Source organism: Podarcis liolepis (genome assembly GCF_965112155.1).
Source record: "Podarcis liolepis genome assembly, chromosome: 2".
Lineage (NCBI taxonomy): Eukaryota > Metazoa > Chordata > Lepidosauria > Squamata > Lacertidae > Podarcis > Podarcis liolepis.
Window position 1 is genome coordinate 36,847,531 of NC_139555.1, and position 24,414 is coordinate 36,871,944.

A 24,414-nucleotide genomic window follows, 5' to 3' on the forward strand; every position below is an offset into this window, starting at 1 on the left:
ACAGATGAATTTCTTTCCTTTCTTTTCTCAGGGCAAAGAGAAGTTTCTAGCCATCCTGAACAAGTACATGGAGATCCACGGCACTGTTTATTATGAAACACAGCGCCCGCCTGAAGTCCCAGCTTTTGTGAAGAATCATGGTCTCTTGCCACAACATGAGTTCCAGCAACTCCTGAGAAAAGCCAAGGTATTTGCCACAGGCAGAAAGAAAGAGGGTTGCAGCCAAATGAAACTCTGGCAATAAGAAATTCTCCAGTTGTGGGATTGTTTTTTAAGAGTTATGTGCCAATCTGCTACAAGGCAAAGGTCTTGGAGAATGCAATGGAAATATTGTGGCAATAAAGATGTAGGAATCCACAGGGGGCAAAACCCTTAGGCAGTGCTCCAGGGATGGTAATGGTGGTTGGCTGTTTCTTTCTATATCGATCTATCAATCATCTATCATATATCTATCTAACTATCTATATCTATCTATCTATCTATCTATCTTAGAAGGAACCATGGAAGGGCGAGGAAGGGAAATTGATGTTTAATGTTTTGCTTTGTATATGTGATTATGGAAAAAAACTCTCTCTCTCTCTCTCTCTCTCTCTCTCTCTCTCTCTCTCTCTCTCACACACACACACACACACACACACGACAAAATAAAAGGGGGAAAATTAGAATAAGCAGCAGTAAGGAGTGGTTTCTGGCACTTTAATTTTTTTTCAATTTTTCATTTTTTATTGGAATTTTATCTACAACATAACACAAACCCCCTCACCTTCCCAATACACAAATCCACCCTCATTAAACGTGAACATAACATACAGTGAGCATTACATACAACAATACAAACAACCAAATAAAAGACTTCCTTTACCCTGTATCTGGCCTCCTTATTTTCTTCTTATAAACGGTTTCCTTTATGAATAATTATTAAGATTTTTCTAATTATAACTTAAATATTCACAAAGTCTCCTGCAGACATTAATCGAAACAAGTCCAGGTATGTATTTTAGGGCACTGTTTTGTGAAGTATTCTCTGCATTTCCCCATGCTTTTTGAAACTCTTGTCTAGTGTGATCTCTAATTGCCTCTGTTAATCTAGCCAGTTCACTGTACTCTAACAGTTTATCTTGCCATTCCTTTTTTGTTGGCACAGTTTCTTTTTTCCAGTTTTTAGCAATTAGGATCCTTGCTGCTCCTGTGGCATAGAGGAATATTTTCTGATCTTCTCTTGCTATGCACTTTACATCCTGTGCCTCTTGGCATAAGGTAGCAGGTACCATGCAAAAAATGATAATATTGTGGCCAAATCATGGAACTGAAATTCCGCTGTGAAAGCATTTCTCAGCCCAGATCTTATGGGATGTTTCTGCCATTAGAGAATGATAATGTCTGTTTTAAAGTTGGATTTTCTTATTCCCTTTATTTTTTAACCAATTACATAAAAATTGAAATTTAGTTAAAGATGGATTTAGAGGCCTCTCATGACCAGAGGCCCTAAACTGTAGGTTGCTTAACACTGGTAGGAGTACAGGTTTACAACACAAAACTAGTCAAGTCTACTCAGACGTAAAGCCTATTGAATTCAATTGGCCTTACTCCCAGTTACTAGGGAGTAGGATTGCAGCCTTAGTCACATAGCTTCTCCAGGGTCCTTGCTCTCTTATCTCAGTGGGCCATAGGACATGTTCAAACTAGAGCTCTTTTCTTGGAGTTGGTGAGGAAACTTTCTCTCTTTCTCTTTTTGCCAGTTCATTCCACAGTGTGTTGCTGAATAATTTCTCCCCTCTCCTGATCTGATCACTCCGTAAGCCTGCTAATGGTTCACCTCCACAGCTGGTAATGCAAGGCTGATGAAGCCACTGCTTGTATGAAAATGGCATAATAGAATTAGAAGGGCAAAGTAGCGCAAAGCGGAAATGGTTTGGGAAAAGTTTAATCTCATTAAGGGAAGAGATAGCTGAAGATCTTACAGATGGATCTTCTTCATAATTATAGAGTCAGGAGTTCCTGCAACCCTTTAGCTATCTTGCTAGTGCTTCTAAAGAATTCACTGAAGCATATAATTGCAACAAAGAATTTATTAGGTTCGTCCTCCATTTTCTGTCCATGAACATTTAAAAGTCTCAGGTGTCTACACACTATTTACTGTGACTTGCTCATGTCTTTAGTGACTTCAGAATGGTTTTTACTTTCAGTGTAGGAATGGAGCTTGAATCCCTCCTCCAAATCCTTTGTCAAACCTCCACCCATTTCCCTCCTCACACCCCGCAATGATCTAAATTGGGCACAATCCAGTTAAAGTTCACTCACTTGAAAGACCTTGACTAAAGCTGTCTTCTGTGTGCCCCAACCCAGGGGCAGATGAAGGAGGGTGCAGTGGGGTGGTCCACCCCCGGTGTCACCACTGAGGGGGTGACAAAATGCCAGGCGGCACTCACTGCAGGGCCTGCAGTGCACCCAAGCCACATGTCTCTCCTGGGAGTGACATGGTGGCCTGGGCACCCACAGGCTCTGTGGTGCCCCAAACAGTCTGCTCCCCCCCAGCTCGGGAGTGGGAGAAGGCAGGCAAACTCCTCAAAGGCCTCACGGAGCATCCTGCCCCAGCTCACCCTGCCCCATGGGCAGCTGGCCCCACCCCTGGGTGCAGGGCATCTGTGCCACCCAGGTGCCCGATTGACTTGCTCCACCGCTGCCCCAACCCTCTGAGGTGGTGGCACTCACCTGTCTGTTATGTCCTCCCCAGGGAGCCTTGCCCAGGTCCTCACCTTGATGGGTTTTGGTGCCGTGAAATGGCATTTTAATTGTATTTCCCCAGGCCTCTTAATCACCTGAACCTACTTTAAAATTGTTGTGCTGGTTTTTTATTATTGTATTATTGAAACTTATTCTTCTTAGCTTAAGCTGCTCTGGGATGTCGCTTGGTATTGATGATGGTGGATATAAATTACTCACTCAAGCAAACGATCAAATAGATAAAATAACCAACAGTTCTTTTGCAGCTCATGATAAACAATTGCAAAGGCAGATTTGCCCATATATTCTGGGGTTCATTTCTCCCAGTAAGGTGAACCTCCATATGCCAACGAAACGAAACGAAACAAAACAAAACAAAACAAAACAAAACACTTATTGGTGGTGTTGCTCATGGAAGCACATTGCTCAAAACAGCCGTGTGCCGCCTCTTCCCAAGGGAAAGAAAGAGGGTAGGCCAGAAGAGCTTGTGCAGAGACACCCCATGTGGATACAGAGATTTATTGTATTTATTTTACCAGTGGAGCAACTGGAGCACTGCCTGTCTACCTTCAACCAAACTCTCAGCTGCCCACCTTCTAATTTACAACAGCCAGTCGAGTGGCTAGCCCTGCCTGTCAGTTTTCTCCTCCTTAGTCTCAGAGTTGATTTTTTTGTAGATCTCAGCAGGGAGGAGGATGGGAACAAGGCTAGAATGAGTTGGCTGTGCTTGTCATTGGCTCTGGTGCCACCTACTGCTAGTCCTCCTGCCTTCCACCCTACCAGTCCCAATTGGCATCAGCCACCTTAATGTATTTTACAAAATAATAGTAACATGCTAAAGGATAAGAGACAAGCCCAATCCCAAATTCACCAATTTCAACTCCCATGACTGTCTAAATTAAAAATAATAAAAAAAGGTTTTTAGCTCCACCCCTGGTTTCCTGGGCTAATTCAAATATTTTCATACAAAGGCAACAATATTTCTGAATAAAGAATATTGTTAAGTGGAAGAATGAAACTGCAACATGTTCAAAGACTATCGTTTGCTATCTGCCATGTTCATTAAAATTATATGCAAATTGTTAATTAGTGACTACTGAAACATGCAAATGAGTAGAGGCTGTCTGGGCCACGTGTCCATTCAACTGTTGTCCTCTTAAATGACACAGGTTGTTGGTACTGGACTAATTGTGGGACTTTCAGCCAACAGGTTAAAATGCCAAGCAAAGGATTGGTAGACCATTAACTCCCATGGCAAAGAACTGAAGGGTTAAACAAATAACTGAAATAGCTTTAAAATAGTGTGGTTGCCAAAGATGCCTGAAATATCTGAATTTTCTCTTTGCAGCTTTTCATTGGGTTTGGTTTCCCCTATGAGGGCCCCGCCCCCTTGGAAGCAATAGCCAATGGGTGTGTTTTCCTGCAGGCTCGTTTCAACCCACCCCACAGTTCACTCAATCATGAATTCTTCAGAGGGAAGCCTACATCGAGAGAGGTAAGCCTGCTCTGAAATTGTGCAGCAAAGATCTTAGACCTGAGCCTAATTGATCTAGGTATTTCTAAAGCAGGGATGGGCAGCCTGTGGCCCTCCAGATGTTGCTAGACAGGTCAGGGGTGATGGGAGTTGTAGTCCAGCAGCAGTGTCCGGAGAGCCACAAGTCCACCATCCCTGACATACTTGCAGCTTCATCACCGCTCTAACAGTGGGGTAGGAGAGCTGAAAAAAGTTCACATCTGGCAAGCAATGTGCCCCTTGCGTTTCAGATAATACTTGGGTTGATGAGTCTAAAAGGCCCAGGGCACAAATTTTCACAGCCCTCTTTCTGCTACGGTGGCTGATTTACCAGAAGTATAGTATTTAGCATTAACTCTGGAAGTGTATACTCAATTCTGAATAAACTAAACCCCCTAGAGCAAAATATACATCAGAAGGCTTAGTTTGGTCAGAATTGAGTATACACTTCCATACATACATTATTTCTGGCAAATGAGCCACCATAGCTGACAAAGGGCTGTGGAAATTTGTGTCCCAGGCTTCTTAGACTTGTCTACCCATGTATTTTCTGAAACCAAAGGGTCACATTGCTTGCCAGATGTGAAATATATTGGCATTATTTTCAGCTCTCGTAAAGGTAAAGGGACCCCTGACCATTAGGTCCAGTCATAGCAGACTCTGGGGTTGCGGTGCTCATCTCGCTTTATTGGCCGAGGGAGCCGGCGTCCAGCTTCCGGGTCATGTGGCCAGCATGACTAAGCCGCTTCTGGCGAGCCAGAGCAGCGCATGGAAGTGCCGTTTACCTTCCCGCCGGAGCAGTACCTATTTATCTACTTGCACTTTGGTGTGCTTTCGAACTGCTAGGTTGGCAGGAGCAGGGACCGAGCAATGGGAGCTCACACCGTCGCGGGGATTTGAACCGCCGACCTTCTGATAGGCAAGTCCTAGGCTCTGTGGTTTAACCCACAATGCCACCTGCATCCCCCACTGTAAATGTACCAGCCTTTCAGAGAACCAGTGTGTTCTAGGGGGTAGGATTATGACCTTCGATTTGGGACAGGAGTACATTGGGTGGTATTCAACCTAGTGCTAAGTCCCTCATTCCATCAGTGTGAAGATTTCACCATGGTCAACAAAACATTATCTCCACCTCTCCCCCCTCCCCCAGTTCATGCCCCCTAAATCTGTACTAAGATTTTCTCCAACCCTCTGGGGTAGATTTGTGTAGGCCATGTGCATCGGGGGGAAAGAGGGGAGGAGGTTCCTGTTGCTCAAGAAATCCTTGCACTGATGGGATGTAGTAGTTCATAATGCCTGTTGTTCTCTTCCAGCCTCAGTTCCCTCATTTGTAAAAATATTAGAGGGGGGACCTGTACAGGTAAGCTGTTGTGAGAATGAAGGAGAGCTGCTTCAAATGTCACTTTGCCATGATAAAATTATAATAGGAAAAAGTGCTTACCTTGTAATATGTTGCATGAGGGAAGGTTGAGGCAGTTGGCCACATCATGTACAGGGATCTGAGAAGATGGTTCTACCTGAATTAGTACATGTCTGAAAATGAATATTTCTTCCATGGCTTAAAGAAGTTTGTACTATATATAAGCTCCACTCATTTTCCTTTATTTCCTTATTGCCATTTCTGATCCTCATGCTTTGCTTTGTTTTCTGAAATGCTTGCAGTCACAGTGCCCCCTGCAGGAAGTATTATGTTTCCTTTCTGTATTTTAGGTACCCTCCCAGCATCCCTATGCAGAGGATTTTATAGGGAAACCCCATGTGTGGACAGTGGACTACAATAATTCAGAGGAATTTGAAGCTGCTATCAAAGTCATTATGAGGACCAAGGTAACTGCCAGCCAAGCCTCCTGAAACATTATTAGTCATAGAAATCGAGCCTTTTATTTCAATATCTTGCCAAAAAATTAAAAAAATACCCCAGTGGGTGGATTCAACAAGAACAATGGCAGGTTGAGAATGAGCGTGGGTTTGCAGCCCATCTCAGGAAAATAAAGAGAAACATGACCTATTTCAGGTGTATTCTATCCCTGCCCCTACAAACTATAGGACAGAAAGTCAGGCCATCTGGATTAAAAGGTGTTAATAAGTGAGTGAGCTGTGCTTTGCTTTTACTTTCTTAACTTCTCAAAGTTTCATCTTTTAAAATGTCACTTTCAACAAACACAGTTAAAAATAAAAACTTGGCATTTAGAAACTCAAGACATAGGATTGTGTCCCTTATGTGACTCCCAAAACACTCTTGAGTGTTTCATGACTGTTTCCACCTTTATTTTAAGATGTACATAGAGGTGGGGGAGAAATTTGATTTAGTTCACATTTAAAGGCAAGTTTACTTGATCTGCACTTTCTGAAGCAATGTGAGCACCAAGACCTGTCCTTTGAAATTTTCACTTCCCTGAATTTTGCAATGCAGTTTCTCAGCCTATCCATATACAAAAACCCATATACTGTGGGAAAGTGTGCACAAAATTTGCACATATTCATGAAAATAACATGCAAGTATGCATTATATTAGGGGGAATTGCACTGCAGAAAAGGTGTCTGTTAGGCAAAATTGCATACAAATATGTATATGTTCAGATAAATTTGCAAAAAAAAGAAAAGAGGGCTTTTCATGAACACTTTAAAAAAAAGAAACCACATATGGGAGAACTGAAGACGGGGGGGGGGGGATGTGAAATGAAGACGAAACAGAACTGACAGATCCACCCATCCTTTCATGTACATAAACATAACGTAATGTAGGACAGGCACACACATTCAACTATTTCATAGCAATGACCCACATATGGCAAACTCAATGCTGGCATTTCTGCTCCTGGTTTTACCAAGCACACATCTTTGCAGTTAAAAGCAAAACTAAACTTACATTTGAAAGAAATACTTCTAAAGTGACTTTTGCAAGCATTCAAAGACCAAATGAGACACGGCAGTTAATATCTGGCTACCACGAAAAACGGTTGCCACGCATTTTGTTCTCATTCTCCCCTATGGAATATTGAAGGAGAATTTATACCTTGTGACTTGTGTGACATCAGAATGTTCAACAAGGTCTTAAGGATAGCTCAGTCGGGAGAACATGAGCCTCTTCATCTCAAGATCGTGGGTTTGAGTCCCACATTGCACAAAAAATTCTTGCACTGCAGGGACTTGGACTAGATGTCCCTCATGGTTCCTTCCAATTCTGCAAGTCTATGAATACAGTTCTATGAAATAAACAGCTGACCAGGCCTGCTGTCTGCGCTGAGGTTTGCTCACGAGGGTGAAACACACATGTCATGAGTGACCCAAGGTTGCCTTTGCTAGTTGATACAGAAGAGGAAGGGGGAACCAGATGTATTTCCTGCACTTTTTTGAAAACTGTCACACCTTTGCCACTGTTAACATCTAGTTTAGCCCTAAGATATGAGTTTTAAGATTGCATGTACAGAAAGAAGTAACATCAGCCAGAGGCCTCAGCATTTATACTGTATCTTTGTTTTCAGATAAATCTTTTCCAGCTTCTGGGCAATTTCTCAAAGATTGCTCTGCAGAGCCTCTCCTGTATCAGGAGATATTAACACAACTTGCCTGCTGTTCACTCCTACCATGCAAGTGCTATAAAAGCTCAGGATAATTTATCTGCTTTGATTTAATTATTCATTATTAGTATATTAGCAGTATTTGTATTAAGCCAGCCAACAAAAAGAGGAAGAGCCTCAAGTGCTGCCTCTTAAATATGAGCATTGTAGACACACACACACACACACACACACACACACACACACTTTTTTGGGGGGGAAATGGCTGGGAAGTAAGGAAAAGGACCTTCTGAAAAACGCTGCACCTGCTGTGTGATGCGGTTTCTCAAAGACTTTTAAAATGTATCTGTCATGAATATTTACTTCTCCCACAGCAGAAGCCTTTCAAGTTGTCCAGATCATTAAAGTCAATTCTCCTGGAGGGAGAAAATGTGCTGATCTCCATTTTGCTCACAATTTGCTTTGGGTGGGGGAGATGGGTGTCTCTGTTGTTTGAAAAGACAATGCGCTGCAAAATGGTTGCCTCTCTTAATACCCAAGTCTGACTCAGAAGGTTGGCAGGAATCAGAGAACTCAAATCAACTGAGTGACTATTAAAAGGGATTTATTTATTTTTAGAAATCAGTGATTGCTGCTTCACACGTTATGTAGTAGCAACTCCAAGCTTGTCTACAAGTGAACACAGGCCAGGAAGCTATCACCAGTCCCAGCTCCCCAATCAGTATACCTGGATCACCCAATCCGCAGAGGTAGCCATATTAGACTGTAGCAGAAGTAAACGCAGAGAGTCTGGTTGCTTCTTAAAGACTACATTGGTACCTTGGCTTACAACCATAAACCGTTCTGGAGGTCCGTTTGTAAACCAAAACAGGTTGTAACCCAAGGTGTGCTTTCGCCAATGGGGCCTCCAAAAATGTTTTGTTCTTAATCCAAAAAAAATGGGTTGTAATCCAAAAAAAGGTTGCAAACCGGGACACGAGACACACTTCTGGGTTTGACGTGTTTGTAATCAAAACGTATGCAAACCAAGGTACCACTGTCCTATATCAATTTTTTTCATTACAGTTTCATAGACTGTAAAGGAAACAGCCACAATATATCTTCTCTTCCTTAAGGTGACACAAGATTCTTTTGTTTCTGTATGACATGAAGGCTTGCTACCTTGTTTAGACTGCTGGGCGTGAGAGATGGGGCCTTTTTGGTGGTGGCTCTGCCCTTGTAGAGTTCTATTCCAGTTGAGATTCAAATCACCCTACCATCCCAAGTGGAAGTTAAAGACCTATCTGTTCTGAGACTTTTCTCCCTGCCCTTGCAAGTATACTATACTTCTGCTGCTGTGTTTGGTGCCTCTAGTTTCATCAGATGTTGTGGTTTTATATTTTAAGTCTTGGCCCTGAAACAAATAAATTCATATCCTTCCCCTCCACCACCATTAAGTTCAATTAATCAAATTTAGACCACTCAAACTAGCAACCAAGTAATAGGAAGCAATAACAACTCTCCAGCATCTGAGTAGTTAGCCTGATGTGGGGGGTGGGGGTTTCTGATTTCCATATCTCCAAAATTTTGAGAAATACCCTGAGAAACATAACTATTCTCTGAACATGTAAACAAGAGAAAATAGGGTAAATGGGAGATTTCTTAATGTATTTGACTGAAGAGGCAACTGCAGATAGCATGATTAAAAGCAGGTGGGGCATGTCTCCTCACAAGCAGGCTCCATTGTCAAGCCTTCTGCTATAGAAGCTGTGTATCTACTCTAAAACCACTTTGCTCCAACTGTGGGCCTATATTTGGTTCAAGTTCAAAATTGGTCCATAATGATGTAGGGCAAGATCTCCCTGTTGTTGGAGAACTGTATGAGATGAAAGCCTCCAAAGGGGGTCAAGTTGGGTCAGGCCTCACATTTCAAAAGAACGCGGTCAGGAAGCTAAAATAAGACCTTCAGAGCCTTCTTTTCTTTAACAAGTGTTAAACAGATTGAACCGCTTTCAATGAAGAGCAGAAGAGTGGCAATGAGACTTCTCCCCACCCACGCAGTAGACACACTTCAAACAGAGGACCAAGTTAGGCGCTCATCTTCCAACTATGAGTTCTGGTCTCTTATTGACTCGCTTTGAAAACCCAGAGCAATGTCGCTATATGAATCCTTAGGTTTTGTCATTCGTATAAATGACAGGAGCTGTTTGTTCAACTCCTCGGTCTCAGACAGAAAGGTGGGGCTGCATCAGCAAGAAATTAGGGTTGGGGGGGGAATTGGTTTTGTTCGCATTTCAGTCTGCATTTCTCAAACCCATAGGCAAACTGACACATGATTATCCTTCAAAATTCACACTCCCCTGAATTTTGTAGTGCAGTTCTCCAAGCAAATGATGTTTACAAAAATGCTTCTGCTAGGGGAAAGGGTGCAGAATAATACTGGCTGTTGTGGCAATGCTATGCCAGGTAGCAGAAGTCCTCTTCGGCTGATGAAGTGGAGGCCTCTGATAAGGAAGGCCAAAGGGCAGACAGGGCTTGCTCCAGACGTGTTGCTACCTGACAAACCTGCAGTACCTATGTCCCACCTAACCGGAGGATGTGGCACTGCCATCCTCAAACTCAGAGGACTCCATGGGGGACTCAGGGAAACCAGAGACTCCCCCACTCTGGGACAGTAAGAGACCAATGAAGAGAGCTGGGTTCCTTTCAGCAAAGCAGCACCTTCCAATATGGGCGAGACTCGCCATCAGGAGGCAGTAGTGCTACTATCATATAGGGCTGAGGTTGTTCCCTGCTGAAGCAACAGAGGAGCTTTGTGTATGCAGAGCACAGGTTGAGCCCCTGGCTTCCAGCTGAACCATTCTCCACCAATTCTTCCAAATTTGCACTAAAATACGGATGAATTTTCAAGGGAAGATTTTTTTTTTTTAAGGGAAAATGTGGAAATGTGAAGAACTGAAGACTGGAAAATGAGAAACCAGAGGAAACAAAAATTAACGTATTTGCCCAATCAGCAGACAGCAGGCAAGGTCACCCCACAAACAGCAGGGAGACCAAGAAGGATGTGATGCAGCTGCCCTCAAGGGCAGAACCAGAAGTGACAGTGATCACACGTGGGATAGAAGCAAATAGAGTCAGGGGCTCCAGGTTCTAGTTTAGCAGCTCCTGATCCCACTGACAACAATGGAGTTTGGATCCACCTTTCATTTTAGTTTAAGATGTAAGAAAACTTTGATGCCACAATGCAACTAAAATGTGCAGTGAAACTCTGAGAGAAAATGGTTGGCTGGCGTACCCTCTCAGCCCTGTCCTACCCTCAGTTCCCATTCCAGACCGCATCTTCCCAGGCTACTCCCTCAACACATTAGAGCTGCTTTCAAAAATATGTTCTGTAAACCACCCTGAAAGCGGTAGAGAATACAAAGCGATTTGCAGCCACTTTGCTCCTTTTTATTTTTAAAGGGCTGGGATATTAGAGATGCTGTCAAGGCAATTAGGCCTAAAAACTGACCTACCTTAAAAGCTTGAAAGCCTTATTATAGTCTTTTGGCTGTTGGGTTCCCCTGATATTTTGTCTTTGAAACACTGTTCTGCTGCAGCAGGAAATGTACAAAGAAAAAAAACAACAGCGAGATTGAGGAGGAGACTGGGGGGCTTAGAATGGACATTCTCAACAGGCTGTCTATGTCCTGAAGTTTTATTCCCCTGCCTCCAATTTGGCTAGAATGGGAATCTTTGAATTTGTGAGTAATACAGAGGTAGTCAACATGGTATCCTCCAGATGTTTCTGAACTACAACTTCCATCCTCTCCAAGCATGGGCCATGCTGGTTAGACCTGATTAGTCAAACAACATCTGGAAGCCACCACATTGGCTACCCCTACGGTAGATAGTCTAAGTGTGCAGAGCTCTTTCTTTTGTTGATCTGAATGAAGAGCATTGCTTGTTACTAAAGCTTCTGCAAGCTTCTTTGTGCTGGGTTTATGTTTGCACAGTTTGTGGACCCACCAGCCAAACATAGCTGAGCTAGAAGCTCAAGAGCCCCCCCCCCCTCAGAGGTTGTCCTGGCCTAGTTTATGTGCTCATGTTTTTGGTCCAGCTATCCAACATAAGTTATGGTTCCTGAAGATAATTATAGCAACAGCTTACCTCCCCCCCCCCTTGCAACACTCAGCATCTCATAGCATAAGGAGAGGAGACTACAGAGCAGCTGCACGAAGCCAAGAGAGCATGTGAGACAAAAAAGACAAATTGCAGCCCACGGGGAAAGGTGACACTGGGAGTATTGTCCCTGTGATGAATTACAGCTCTTAGCAGAGAGGTTAAAGGCGACAGGCAGAGACGGGGTGGCTTTCCTTTGAGGTCATTTGCTTGAACTTCAGCTTCTACATTTTCAAAGAAAAAACCACGGTTCTTACACAAGCAATTTAATACAGCCAATATTCTGGTGTAGTGAAGGGAGAAGCCTTCATTATATTAAAGTCAAATGTACAGGAATATAATGGAAAATTATATATTTCAGGCTATGCTTGGGAGAGTAGCATATTAAGCATTGCTGTGAAAATAGCTGGTTAAAATATCCCCAGGCTGCTGCTACACACTGTTAGACAATTGCATTATTTTCTATTTATTTGGCTGATAACATTTAGGTTGGGCTTTCTCCCCCCTACCTTCCTCCCACAATTTTGTTTGAGAAGGATTCATTATTCTTCTCGGAGCTATGATTCCTGTTGGAGACCCAGATTCCTGCGGAGAAATCATATATTTGAATCTATTCCTGGGTTGTGAGTACGTTTGCTTGCTACCCATTATTTGAATGGAAGCGCCCTCTTTTAAGAGACTGTATTTTTCATGGTACATTGGTACTGCTGCAATAAAGCCAACTTCCAGAGCACCTCTACAAAAATGTGGCTCAGCTGACATGCCTAGAGACTGAGAGGAAGCTCACATCTAAGTGAGATGACCTGTTACTATGTTAGCCACCCTGAGTGGCTGGAGCAACACAGTCAGATGGATAAGAGCCAGTGTGGTGTAGTGGTTAAGAGCGGTAGTATTGTAATCTGGGGAACCGGGTTCAATTCCCCGCTCCTCCACATGCAGCTGCTGGGTGACCTTGGGCCAGTCACACTTCTCTGAAGTCTCTCAGCCCCACTCACCTCACAGAGTGTTTGTTGTGGGGGAGGAAGGGAAAGGAGAATGTTAGCCGCTTTGAGACTCCTTAAAGGGAGTGAAAGGCGGGATATCAAATCCAAACTCTTCTTCTTCTTCTTCTATTACTACTACTACTACTACTACTACTACTACTAGCCATTGTTACTACCAACCTTACAATATGCTTGTGAAACATGGACAACTTATAAACGCCATCTCCAACTCCTCAAAAGATTCCATCAACGGTGTCTCTGAAAAAATTTACACATCACTTGGGAAGTCAGGCAAACTAATATCAGTGTACTGGCAGAAGCAAAGATTACGAGTGTTGAAGCAACATCAACTTCGTTGGACTGGTCATGTTGTGCGGATGCCTGATGATCGTCTTACAAAACAACTATGCTATTCCGAACTTTAAAATGGAAAGCGTAATGCTGGTAGTCAACAGAAGAGGTTTAAAGACAGTCTCAAGGCAAATCTTTAAAAATGTAGTACAAACACCGTCAACTGGGAAACACTGGTCTGTGAGCGCTCCAGTTGGAGAACAGCCTTTACCAAAGGTGTCATGGGCTTTGAAGACACTCGAACTCAGGGCACAAGGGAGAAATGTGCTAAGAGGAAGGCACACTTGGCAAATCCACACCATGATCAACTCCCGCCCGGAAACCAAAGCTCCCACTGTGGAAGGATGTGTGAATCCAGAATTGGCCTCCACCCTCTCTTACGGACTCATTGTTAAAACCGTGTTTATGGAAGACAATCTTACTCGGCTACGAGTGATCGCCAAAGAAGAAAGATTGTTCTCCATACAGCAACTGAGTCTTCATACCTGTTTTCCAACCAAGAAGGAAATATTAGATTTATTCAAGGGAATGTTCCTTGTTACAGAGTATCAATGGTATTCTAGCTGTTAGGCCATAATAATAAATTTTCATTCATTCAGAGTATCAATGGGACACCCCCTTTAATGACGCCTTGGTATTACTGAGTTCCTCACACCTGAACTCTCCAAGTGGTGCAGTTATGAACATCACATTAGCACAGACATCTGTCTGAAGCTGCTATTTGCATTTCAAGGGAAGCTTCCATTGCTGCCAATGGAATTGCGGCAGGGAGAGAAAAAGTTAACCATTCCCTTCCTAAGGCTGCTCCAGTTATCCCTTGGCTGCTATTTACATAACCAAAAACAACAACAATAGCATTCATGCAATTAATGCCAGGTCCAGTTTGGGCCTCGGTGAAGAAGGGCTTCTCACAGAGACTGCTGTTTCAGAATAGCATGTGATATTGTATCTGGGCCTATTTTAAAAGGAAGGTACACATCTGTTTCTTTGAGTTATTCCTTCCTCTCAGTGCTGCTAATAGCCTCATAAAGTCCAAAGGGGCCTACTAAACAAACATTGTGTTATTCCATGGATGTCAAGGAGAATACATACTGTGAAGTGTCTTCTGACATGTCTTTCTCTCCCCCACCCACCCATTTCCCATTTTACCCACCTTATGCTTATTCAGCTAGATAAACCTGAACATAATTAAGAAAAACTTGTTACTTCTTCGCTTCTTATGCAGGCTGTCAGGGCTACACATGCTGGTGGTTTTTGATGGCTCCTGTTGTGAGGATGGCATCTGTTCCCTTCCTGGCACCAGAGTGCAAAGGGAGTCTTTGATGGATGAGAGAAACGTGGTTTCTCACCCCCTCTGGAATCTCCCCCTCCTCCACTGTGGCTCTCATTCAAATCACCCTCCCTGCCTTCCCTAGGGCACAACCACTTTCCTCATTATCTTGTCTTTTCTGCATTCTTCCTCCTGCCCTTGTCCCTGTAATCGAAGCACTCATCTTCGCTACACTATTTCTGATGACCCATCTGTTCACCACAGTCCCAAGAGCACCTCTCGCATTATCTCTTTCTTTTCTTCCTTCTGTTTATACATTCAGATTGTGCAGTCAAGGCCACAGCAAAGTGCCAATTCCTCCAAAATAATTGTTTAATTAAAATCCGACACTTCCTACCTCCTGTTGGTCACTGCGGTGTTTTGAGACCTTTCCAGAACACCATCTATCATAAGAGCGGCGGTCTCCCTCTGCGGGAGAAAGAGGATACAAACACGCTCCGTTTGAGGCCAGATTCCATTTTACATTGTACCCAGGTAGACCTACTGAACTTAGCACAAAATGCCAAAATGTAATTTAGTAGAACATTAGCTCTGATGGTGCCAGGTTCTGGCCTTGGAACTGAGGGGAAGCCAAAACCTAATTGAGAGGTGAAGCATTGTACCAGAGCCAAGTCTGCTTACTTATTCTTTGAGGGCTGTGCAATTTAGCTGCGGGATGACTCTGCTGGTATTAGACTCTCTCGAGTAAATTAAATAAAAATTAATCTTTGCGGCCACTAAGTGTGGCATTGTGCCATTGTGTGTTTCATGTGATGATTGCATTTGTCTTATGATGCCTTGGTTGTTTTAAGCCTTAGTTGCCTTTATGCAATCCTAAGAAGTACTTTTTCTCTCCTTCATCTGATGGGTAGGAAATAGTTTACTCATGATCAGATGCCATGGTGATAATGATCGAAGGAACCACTCCTCCAGAGAGTGAAACAAGCTCACTCCAAGGAAAGCGTGATGATGAAGTGGTACTTAGTCAGCTTCAGGCCAAGAGCATGACATATGCCGACACTCGACTTTCTCAAGACCAGTTATTTTGATGGATTTTGATCAAAAGGTTTTTTATATGTGTTCTTAAGTTCAGAGAATTAGGCCACCACAATCTGTCTTAATACAATGACTTGTTCTGCTCCTTCTTGGGGAGCCAGACAAGCTAAATTCTCACCCCAAACCTGATATTCGGCGAGTAATGGCTTCACAATTTTTAGGCCTTTCTGCCTTCATTTAGAGCTTTTGTTCCTATGTAGGTTGAGGCAGCAATCCTATGCATGCTTACCTGGGAGTAAGGCTTATTTATTTAATCATTCCCTTTATATCCCAGCTTGACTACCTGGAGCCCAGGGTGGGCTAGTATGTGACGCTCTCCTTTCTCCATATCGCTTTCAATGAGGTAGGTTAAACCAGGCGCACTGCATCCCATTTTGTCGCTTGAGGTAAAACAGGATGTGCCGCCCTGCCACCAGTTGTGCCACCTGCCACACAGCCTCCACCACCAGTGGAGAAGTGGAGCCAGCACTGGCATCCATTTCCATCAAGATCTCACCCAAACCTCATGAGATCCCATACACTCCATGAGGTCTTTCAAGATTTCAGTGAGATCTCACCAGAAATCATTGCCGATGCCAGCAGCAGAGGAAATGAGCGAGCAGGGGGCCCATGGGAGTGCCCCCACATTGGCGGTTTCACCCTGCCTCATGGGTGCTTGAGGCTTGGTCTTTACAGCTGAGTAGAGAGATGAACTCTGATCTCCCAGATCCTAGTCACACACTCTAACCACCACACAGGCTCTCACTATATACTACACTCTGGCTCTGAGTAGATGTACATAGGACTGCACTGTAAGGATTGTTCCATAGGTACCAGCTGTTTTCTAGTACTTGTTTTTTTATTAATCATTTTCCCAATTTTGCATTTGATGGATGCTTAAAAACAAAAAACAAATCTGTTAATCTGTGCATATGTGCACTAGATTCTTGACATACGCACGCAGCCTTTGTAGAGAGTAAATATTGCTGAATGTGCTTGAGTTGCAACTGTTCTGTAATAAGCCCAATGAAATCCATTCTGAAACAGCTAGAAATGAGGAGTTAACAAATAAAACTGCAAACACACCCTGCTTAAAAAGCCAGTGCAAGTCAGTCTGCCGTGCAGTAAATAAATTTAGCGACTTGCTAGTTGCAATGGTGCTATTGTGAGCATTTCGAAATGGTGTTTGTGGCCATTCTGTAGACCTCTTTGCCCTCTCCTCCATCTCCGTTGCCTGTGTCAGAGCCACAGTTACTTTATTTATGCACTACCTTCTCATATCTTCAAAGCAGTTTGCACCATGTGGTGTCCATTGAGAAGGCACCTACAATCCACGCCTATTAATGTTGAGTCCATCCATCATGGCTGTCCATCAGTGGTACTCTTGTAGCCTTCCTTGTGCCATTTGTTTGAAAAGAACCCAGCAGAGCAGAAGGCCATTGCTGACATATGCATGAAACTGCCTATATGAAACCAGGTGCAGTTCGAGGTGTTGATTCTAGCATTTAACGCGCTAAACAACTTGGGACCATGTTCCCTAAGGGACCACTTCATCCCGTTTTCTCCTGCCCATCAACTGTGCTGCTTGGATGGGGCACAGCTGAGAGTATCACATGCCGACTTCCAGGTTGGTGCCTCCGGCAATGGCGGAGTTCCTCTGATCGGGAGGAACTTGCCCCGTGGGAATTTGGGTCTGTACCGCCGCGGCGAAGGCAGAGACCCGTAAAAATCACAGGCAGGAGAAGCCTGTGAACGTGGGATTCGGCAGGCACCTTTTGCGCCTCCCCTACTTGTGGGGAAACCCGGTTTCAGGGATCCGGAGCGACATGGGGTGAGCGGCGCGGTGCTTCGAATCATCTGCTTCTTCCACGGAGCAAAGCCTCATAGCTGTTGCCAGAGAGCATTGACTTTTTCCTGTGGACAATTTGACTCCAAAGTAATTACCCGTGAGTAGAGCTGAGACGGGAGAATCGGATTTCAAAAGTTTAATTTGGCATCGAAACGGGGAGGTTCAAAACAGGAAGTCCACCTTCCCTACTTGTAAACAGACTGAGGCAACGAGGCTGTAGGCTGAAGTCTTGGAAAGCCTTTTGTAAAAGCCTAAATTTCCATCGGTAAAGAGCACAAAACCCCCCTTGGAGGCAGGAGAAGAGGGGGGGAAGTTGTGGACTAAGTATGCTTGCAGGAGAGAGTGAAGGGAGATAAAATAAAGCTGCTCTGACCCTGGAAACGGGCTGCTAGTGGACTGACGTTTTGAAATGTTCATTGACAGCACTTAGAACGTTCCTTGACAGTTAGCAAAGGAAGATAAATACATTGTTTCTATTGTCTCCGGCTGCTTCTAAAAAGGAGTAAAAAGTAACTGAAATCTGAAATTAATTTTGGATTGTATGAGTTGAGTTTAAAGGGGACATTGTTTCCCTCTAGTGGAAATCTCTGAAATTGGTTACTTTATAAGAGCTGGGCTAGGGGGACTTCCAGCTGCAAGATAAGAACTGCGAGACTCTGAGAATGACCTTGAATTTCTCAAGTGTTATGGTAAATGGAAAGGAAAAAAACAGGTGAAATGTCGACAGAAGAGGCCTTAGTGGTCGCTTTAGTGAAAATAAATGATTCGTTGGAACAGCTTCACAGGAAAATAGACAATCTGGGACAAAAGGTGAACACCAATGCAGAAACCATTCAGAGATCGATACAGGAATTTACGTTGATACGGCAAACTGCGAATGAAGTCAGGGAGAAAACCCTTGCTGCTGAATGTAAAACAATACAACTGGAGTGTGAAAGAGCCCCATCCATTCAAAGGCAATTTGATGTGACATCTGTTATGATGGAACTTAAAGGAAAACAGAAGAATTTGAGGACAAGAGCCCTACTTGAATTGGGAAAGGAAAGCCTGACAGAGCTTCAGGAGGAGACTGGACTAACATCGGTCGAGAAAGAGAGGTTTTTGGGGGCCAGTATGACCGCCAAAAATGTGAATCTATTTAAGGGTAACTGTGAAGGACGTTGGATTGAAGAGAAGGGGGATTGGGAAATATGGACAAATCTGAAGTTGCTATTGTTGGGCCGAGTCGTTGTGGTGGGGATGAGGGTTGCTGTGATGCCGGGGATGTTGCTTTTGTTTCAAATAGTGCAAGTTTTGGATGGGATGGATTGTATCAGGAGGTGGCAGAGGGATGTTTTTGGAGTTGTTTGGCAGGGCAGGAAGCCTTGAGTAAAACTTAAGATATTGACGGATGCTAAAGAAGGAGGTGGACCTGCCCTGCCAGACCCCTAAACTTTGTTGTGAATCATCTGCTCTTTGCTGGCTGAGAGAATGGTTGTCTCCTGGAAGCACAGAAGTGTTGGATAATGGCAGATGAAGTTGATGGACTAGATAGAATTGGCGGAAAAGACTGGCAAGATCCGAGACCAGGGAGAAGAGTTGGTGGAAGAAGACTGGGAAAAGTTTAAATATTATTTATAGAAATATTGTAAAATTAATGAATGTTAGAAGAACGTTGGAATGAAGTTATATGCCTTCAGTAGAAATGTTATAAGGAATTAAGTATAAATAGATTAATAGAGTATTAAAGGAAAATAAGGTTAAAATGTGTTAAGATAATTATAGGATAGAAAACAGGGGAAGATGGATAGGAATTGGAATTAAGTATAAATAGATTAATTGAGCTTTAAAGGGGAAAATATGGTTAGAATGTGTTAAGACAATTATAGGATAGAAAACAGAGGAAGATGGAAAGGAATTGCTGAAACAATTAACAGAAGTGGAATACAAAAAGGGAGGTGTGAGGAGGTTGAGGAAATAAGGGGAAAAAAGATAAGATGTTGAAAATGAAATTTTAAATGGTTTTTGTTTTGTTTTGTTTTGTTTTGTTTTGTTTTGTCTTGTTTGTTTCTTTTATTATGTTTGTTTTTTTCTTTTTTATTATTATGTATTGTATTGTATTGTATGCTTTTTTTCTTTTTTGGCTTTTTTGTAGTGTTGTGTTTAATTTGTTAAAAATTTAATAAATATTATTTTAAAAAGAGAGAGAGAGAGTATCACATGCCCCAGAGGTGCACTTAGCTTGTACCAGAAGCTGGGCTTTTAGTGTTGCAGCTCCAGCACTCTGGAATCAGCAGCTGAAATTCAGTAGGTGCCTAGCATCTTGATATTTAGGTGCTGAATGTATTTAGTTACTGAATATATATTTTTACTAAGAAGGCTTTTCCTTGTGTGGTCCTATCGAATGTTAACTATATAGTTGTAGAAATGGTTGTATTGTTTTTAGAGTCTGTGTCTTTTTTCATTTCACCTCATTTCATCTTAGCTTCTGGTTGTGAAACATTTTTTAAATCTGCCAAATAAATAAATAAGCTGGTGAAATGCAACATTGACACCACCAGTACCACAAAAGCAGATTTCTCTTTTTGCTTCTTCTTGCTTTTAGAATTAAAGTAGGACAATTCTGTCTTATAGAAATCTATTTTATGTGTGAACCATGAAGTACAATGCCGAGCTCTCTGCTAGGAGAGTCGAGTAGGCAATCTGTGCTACAACAAGCTAGACACTTCTATTTAAGGAACTCACAGAAGCGCCCATCACTTTCCTGTCTGAAGGTTCCCGAATCAAACCAGGGCAAGTTCAATAATTCATAGGCAGTATCAACTCCTGTCATTATGTCGAAACTGATTACCGTTTGCACCTGTAATTAGATATAATGGGTACAATCTCCAGCCTTGCTGAACTCTCATCTGAGATATTTATGGCAGAAGGTTGCTTAGCAGTGTCTCCTCCAGCCTTTGGAGTTATTCGTACATCAGAAGAGAAGAAGTAACTCCATTTAGCACATATGTGACTGGAACAGTAGACAGAAGATGGGTCATAAACTGAGAGAGCCCCTGGCTTGTGACTCATTTGCTGCTCATTGTCTGCTGAGATGCTCCTAGGACAGTGACATTATCATAGCATCCTAGAGCTGTAGGGTTAGTATGGTTCTGAACATCGACTAGCTAGAGCACAAGGATCCAATGTGATGCCTTCCAGATATTGCTGGACTACACCACCAATAATCCCTCCCATTAGCCATGCTAGCTAAGGCTGATGGGAACTGTAGTCTGGAAACACCTGGATGGCATCATGTTTTCTGCCCCTGATCTAGATGTTGTGTATCCCTTGTGGACAAGTCCCACTGTAGTGGTGGAGTTCTGGTCAGTCTTCTGTGGATCCATCACCATGTGAGAAGTGTTCTGAACATAAGGATTCTTCCTTTTGGAATAGTTTCATGACAAATGGTGAATCGGTATAACAGGGGGAAAATTACACATGATATTAACAACAGACAAAAAAAGTATCCAATGTCAACCTCGTTTTGGCTGTTTTGTTAAGTCCCCCCCCCCCCATTTGTTTCCATTTTTGAAAGGCAGCTGTAATTTGTGAAGCTTACATTAAACAGAGAATACTTTATATGGTGGACCATTTGAATCTGAAAAGTTTGTTAGATATGAACTTCAGTGAGATAATTCTTCCATCAGCTTTAGCTACCTGAACAATCTTCACATTATTGTGCTGGACCACAAAGTTTGGGAGGTGTCCAGTTGCCAGCTAGATGAATGCTGAGAGATACTTTTCAGATATGGCTCTCCTCCCATTGGCAGTCTGCTGCCAAAAGCAAAGGCATGCGGAACAAAGTAAGAATAGAGGTGTTCCATAATCCATTCCTAAAATGTACTATCCATTTGAATGATAAAGGCAAAGGAGATCACATAGCGTGTATAAATAGCAGCCAGAACATGAGAAATCACAGCAATTCGGAGCTGCTACACCTTATCTCTGCGTGCATCCAAATGTGTCTCTTTTGTCTACAGCCTCGTACACTCTACCAGAATTGATCTCAAAATACCAAGATTGTAGAAACTTGTCTTTGTTGCAGACAAGAATCTGAGCACAGATTGTCTCAGTTACTTTACTTGATTAATGCTTGGTTTTTGTGCATAGATGCAACCTATTCATACTGAGCTTTCAGCTGAAATTTGGAATCCTATTAAAGGAGTCACTGAGTGTCCAACCATAATTTAAGGCCCCCAAGTTACTGAACCCCTCCTACCTCCCATCTTACTACTGCTTCAGCTTACCTAATTATGGTAATGCTGGTAAATACACACAGTTTTGAACTTAGGCATGGTGTTGGTGCTATTGTTGTTTAGTCATTTAGTCGTGTCTGACTCTTCATGACCCCATGGACCAGAGCACGCCAGGCATGGTACATAAGCAAAAGGAGAAATAATGTGATGGTCACTTGAGTATGACTGCAGGAGGTTTTGTACAGATGAAAAGTTTGTTTATACCTTTATTAACATGATTTATGCACATTGGGCCCCCACAAGGGAGCTGTGATTGATCTGAGATGAGGCAGCTTTGATTCCCGGGGCTAACAGTGGAGTCTCATGATGCACAATACTTTTCCTTACTGGGGTTCATTACAGTTAGACTTGATTTGGAAGAGACAGCCATTCAATTAGAGTACTTTCCTCTGTTTTAAAAAAGGGACATAGAGTGGTACCTCGGGTTAAGAACTTAATTCGTTCCGGACGTCCGTTCTTAACCTGAAACTGTTCTTAACCTGAGGTACCACTTTAGATAATGGGGCCTCCCGCTGCTGCCACACGATTTCTGTTCTCATCCTGAAGCAAAGTTCTTAACCCGAGGTACTATTTCTGGGTTAGCGGAGTCTGTAACCTGAAGCGCCTGTAACCTGAAGTGTCTGTAATCCAAGGTACCACTGTACAACCACCCTTTTGGTGAGTAATGGGAAAACAACTAAGCTGGTCCCAGTCTCTATGAAATTCAGAACCTTCATTATGGAAGGCAGACAGCAAGCTGGGCACTCCCAAATAGGAATTTGGCTATAGTGGGCTTCTATGCAGATTTGTACAGGATGTTTTGTGTTCTCAAGTGCCCTAACATTTAGAGTCTCTCCTTCTTCCCTCCACTCCAGTGTTCTTTCCATAGCCCTGCTGGATTTAGTAGCTAATCATATCCCTCATTTAAATGCTAATCTCTCTCAGCAGCAGGGACCCATTTTACATACAGCTTGACTTTTCTGGTGCAATAAAGCTTAAGCTCAAAATGTAAAATATCCAATGAGGCTCCTCGGGGCTTTTTCTTCTTCTTTGGGGATAGTGGGGGGTGGGGTAGAAAATAAAAGAATGATGATAGATGGAGAGATGAAACATTGCCTGTAAAGTTGGGAAATGGCCATTTACTTCCTTTGTCTTTTTATTATTATCATTGGGGCAAGGGGAATTAGAGTTCCATTCAGTCCCAGGCCAGAAGTAACCTTTTATGCTGCCTGTCAGGGCCAGCCTAAGTCATTTTGCTGCCTGAGGCAAAGGACAAATGCCACATACAGAAGCTGGTTGGACTGGTTGTTGAATCTTACTTCAGCAATGGCAATGCAATAGGCAGGCAAGTTTACGGGGCACATGCATCTTGGTTCTCCAACAGAGGGGCATGACTAGGGGATGTGGGAGGAAAAACCAGAAGGGCCACTGCTGCTGTATCACAACACTCCACCTCAGCACCTGCCATCTGAGGCAATTGCTTCATTCTGCCTCATGGCAGGGCCAGCCATCATGCCTATCTGGGACTTCAGCTGTAAACTGCAGGAAATGCTACTCCAGGGTTGTGCAAGTAAAGGTAGGGGCCTTTGGGTGTAACAGACAAGCCACACCTCCAACTTCACCCTCACCCCCAATTTAATCTAAATCATTGGCTCCCCATAAACTTCTAGAAACAGCACCTGGCAAGGGTCTGCCACAAGAAATGAGGGGACTGGGCTCTATCTGTCCCCAATTAATCTGAGCACTGGGGATTTTGCATATTATTTCCCCTTGTTGGTTGTGCTGACTGCCAGGAAGCTTAATTCTTCCTCCTGCGGCCAGAACATTTGAAGCAAGGCCTCCTAGGTTCAACAGGCCTGGCTCACAGCCAGAGGCGCTGTCTTCTCAGGATGACCAAAGGGGGCCCAGCTCAACATCCTAACATCACCCATGTGCCGTTGCATGATGTCCGGACATTGTGAGAAGCCAGGGGGTGGAGCCAAACACCCTCTGAACATTGAGGGGACCTGGCCTCCTCAAAAAAATAACAACCCATGGGGGGCCGAAAGTATCTCGGCCCCTAGGGACCAGCACCTATGCTCACAGGCCAATGTGTTTAGGAATACAGCCTAAGTCTATGCTGCATCTGAGAAAGAACGAATGTGAAAAATCAGCACAGATCTTAGCCAGCTTCTAGAGATCAAATCCAGAAAAGCCCAACATGGACATGCCTGTGTTCACAGTCTTAGTATCAAATGGGAAAAGAACAGGTGAGAGGGTGAAAGGAAGATGTAAGATCAGATACCTCTTAAGTTCAAAGGAAATCTATCCTGTTGTCATCAGTCACTGCTAAGCTGCTTAAAAATCAAACTCCCCTAGTGTGATGGGTTTTATATTTATTTCTTTGCTCTTCAGAAGAAGAACGGCCTATCTAGAGCATACAGGGGTCTTTTGCTGGAAGCAGAGAAGATGCCATGCACTTTTAATCACTGAGCTTTAGTTTGATTCTTAATTGGCATATTTTTAACCAACTTTGATCTTTTTTAAAAAAAGAGGGAGAGGGGAAAGGGAAAGGGAAGGCGGAAGCTCATTAGGAGCCACTTGTCCTGGTGAGCCCATCTGTTGTTGGGTCTCTTTCCTTTCAAGATGAGGCTTCATCCACCTGTCTCCTGGTAGCAGATGGAGGCAGGCATCTGCTGGCATTGCCTGTTGTGAGTGTTTCTGACAGATCCATCAGGATGCTTGCCAGCATTC

General features: G+C 43.2%; 1 protein-coding gene across 1 annotated transcript in view; it reads left to right on the top strand.

The window, feature by feature from the left end:
- MGAT5B (alpha-1,6-mannosylglycoprotein 6-beta-N-acetylglucosaminyltransferase B) overlaps positions 1–24,414 on the top strand; it is a 171,806-nt gene that overhangs the window by 141,680 nt on the left and 5,712 nt on the right. The window contains exons 12-14 of the mRNA XM_083487519.1: positions 32–187; positions 4,073–4,219; positions 5,948–6,064. Coding sequence (XP_083343645.1) covers positions 32–187; positions 4,073–4,219; positions 5,948–6,064 — 420 coding nt within the window. The remainder of the gene's footprint in view (positions 1–31; positions 188–4,072; positions 4,220–5,947; positions 6,065–24,414) is intronic.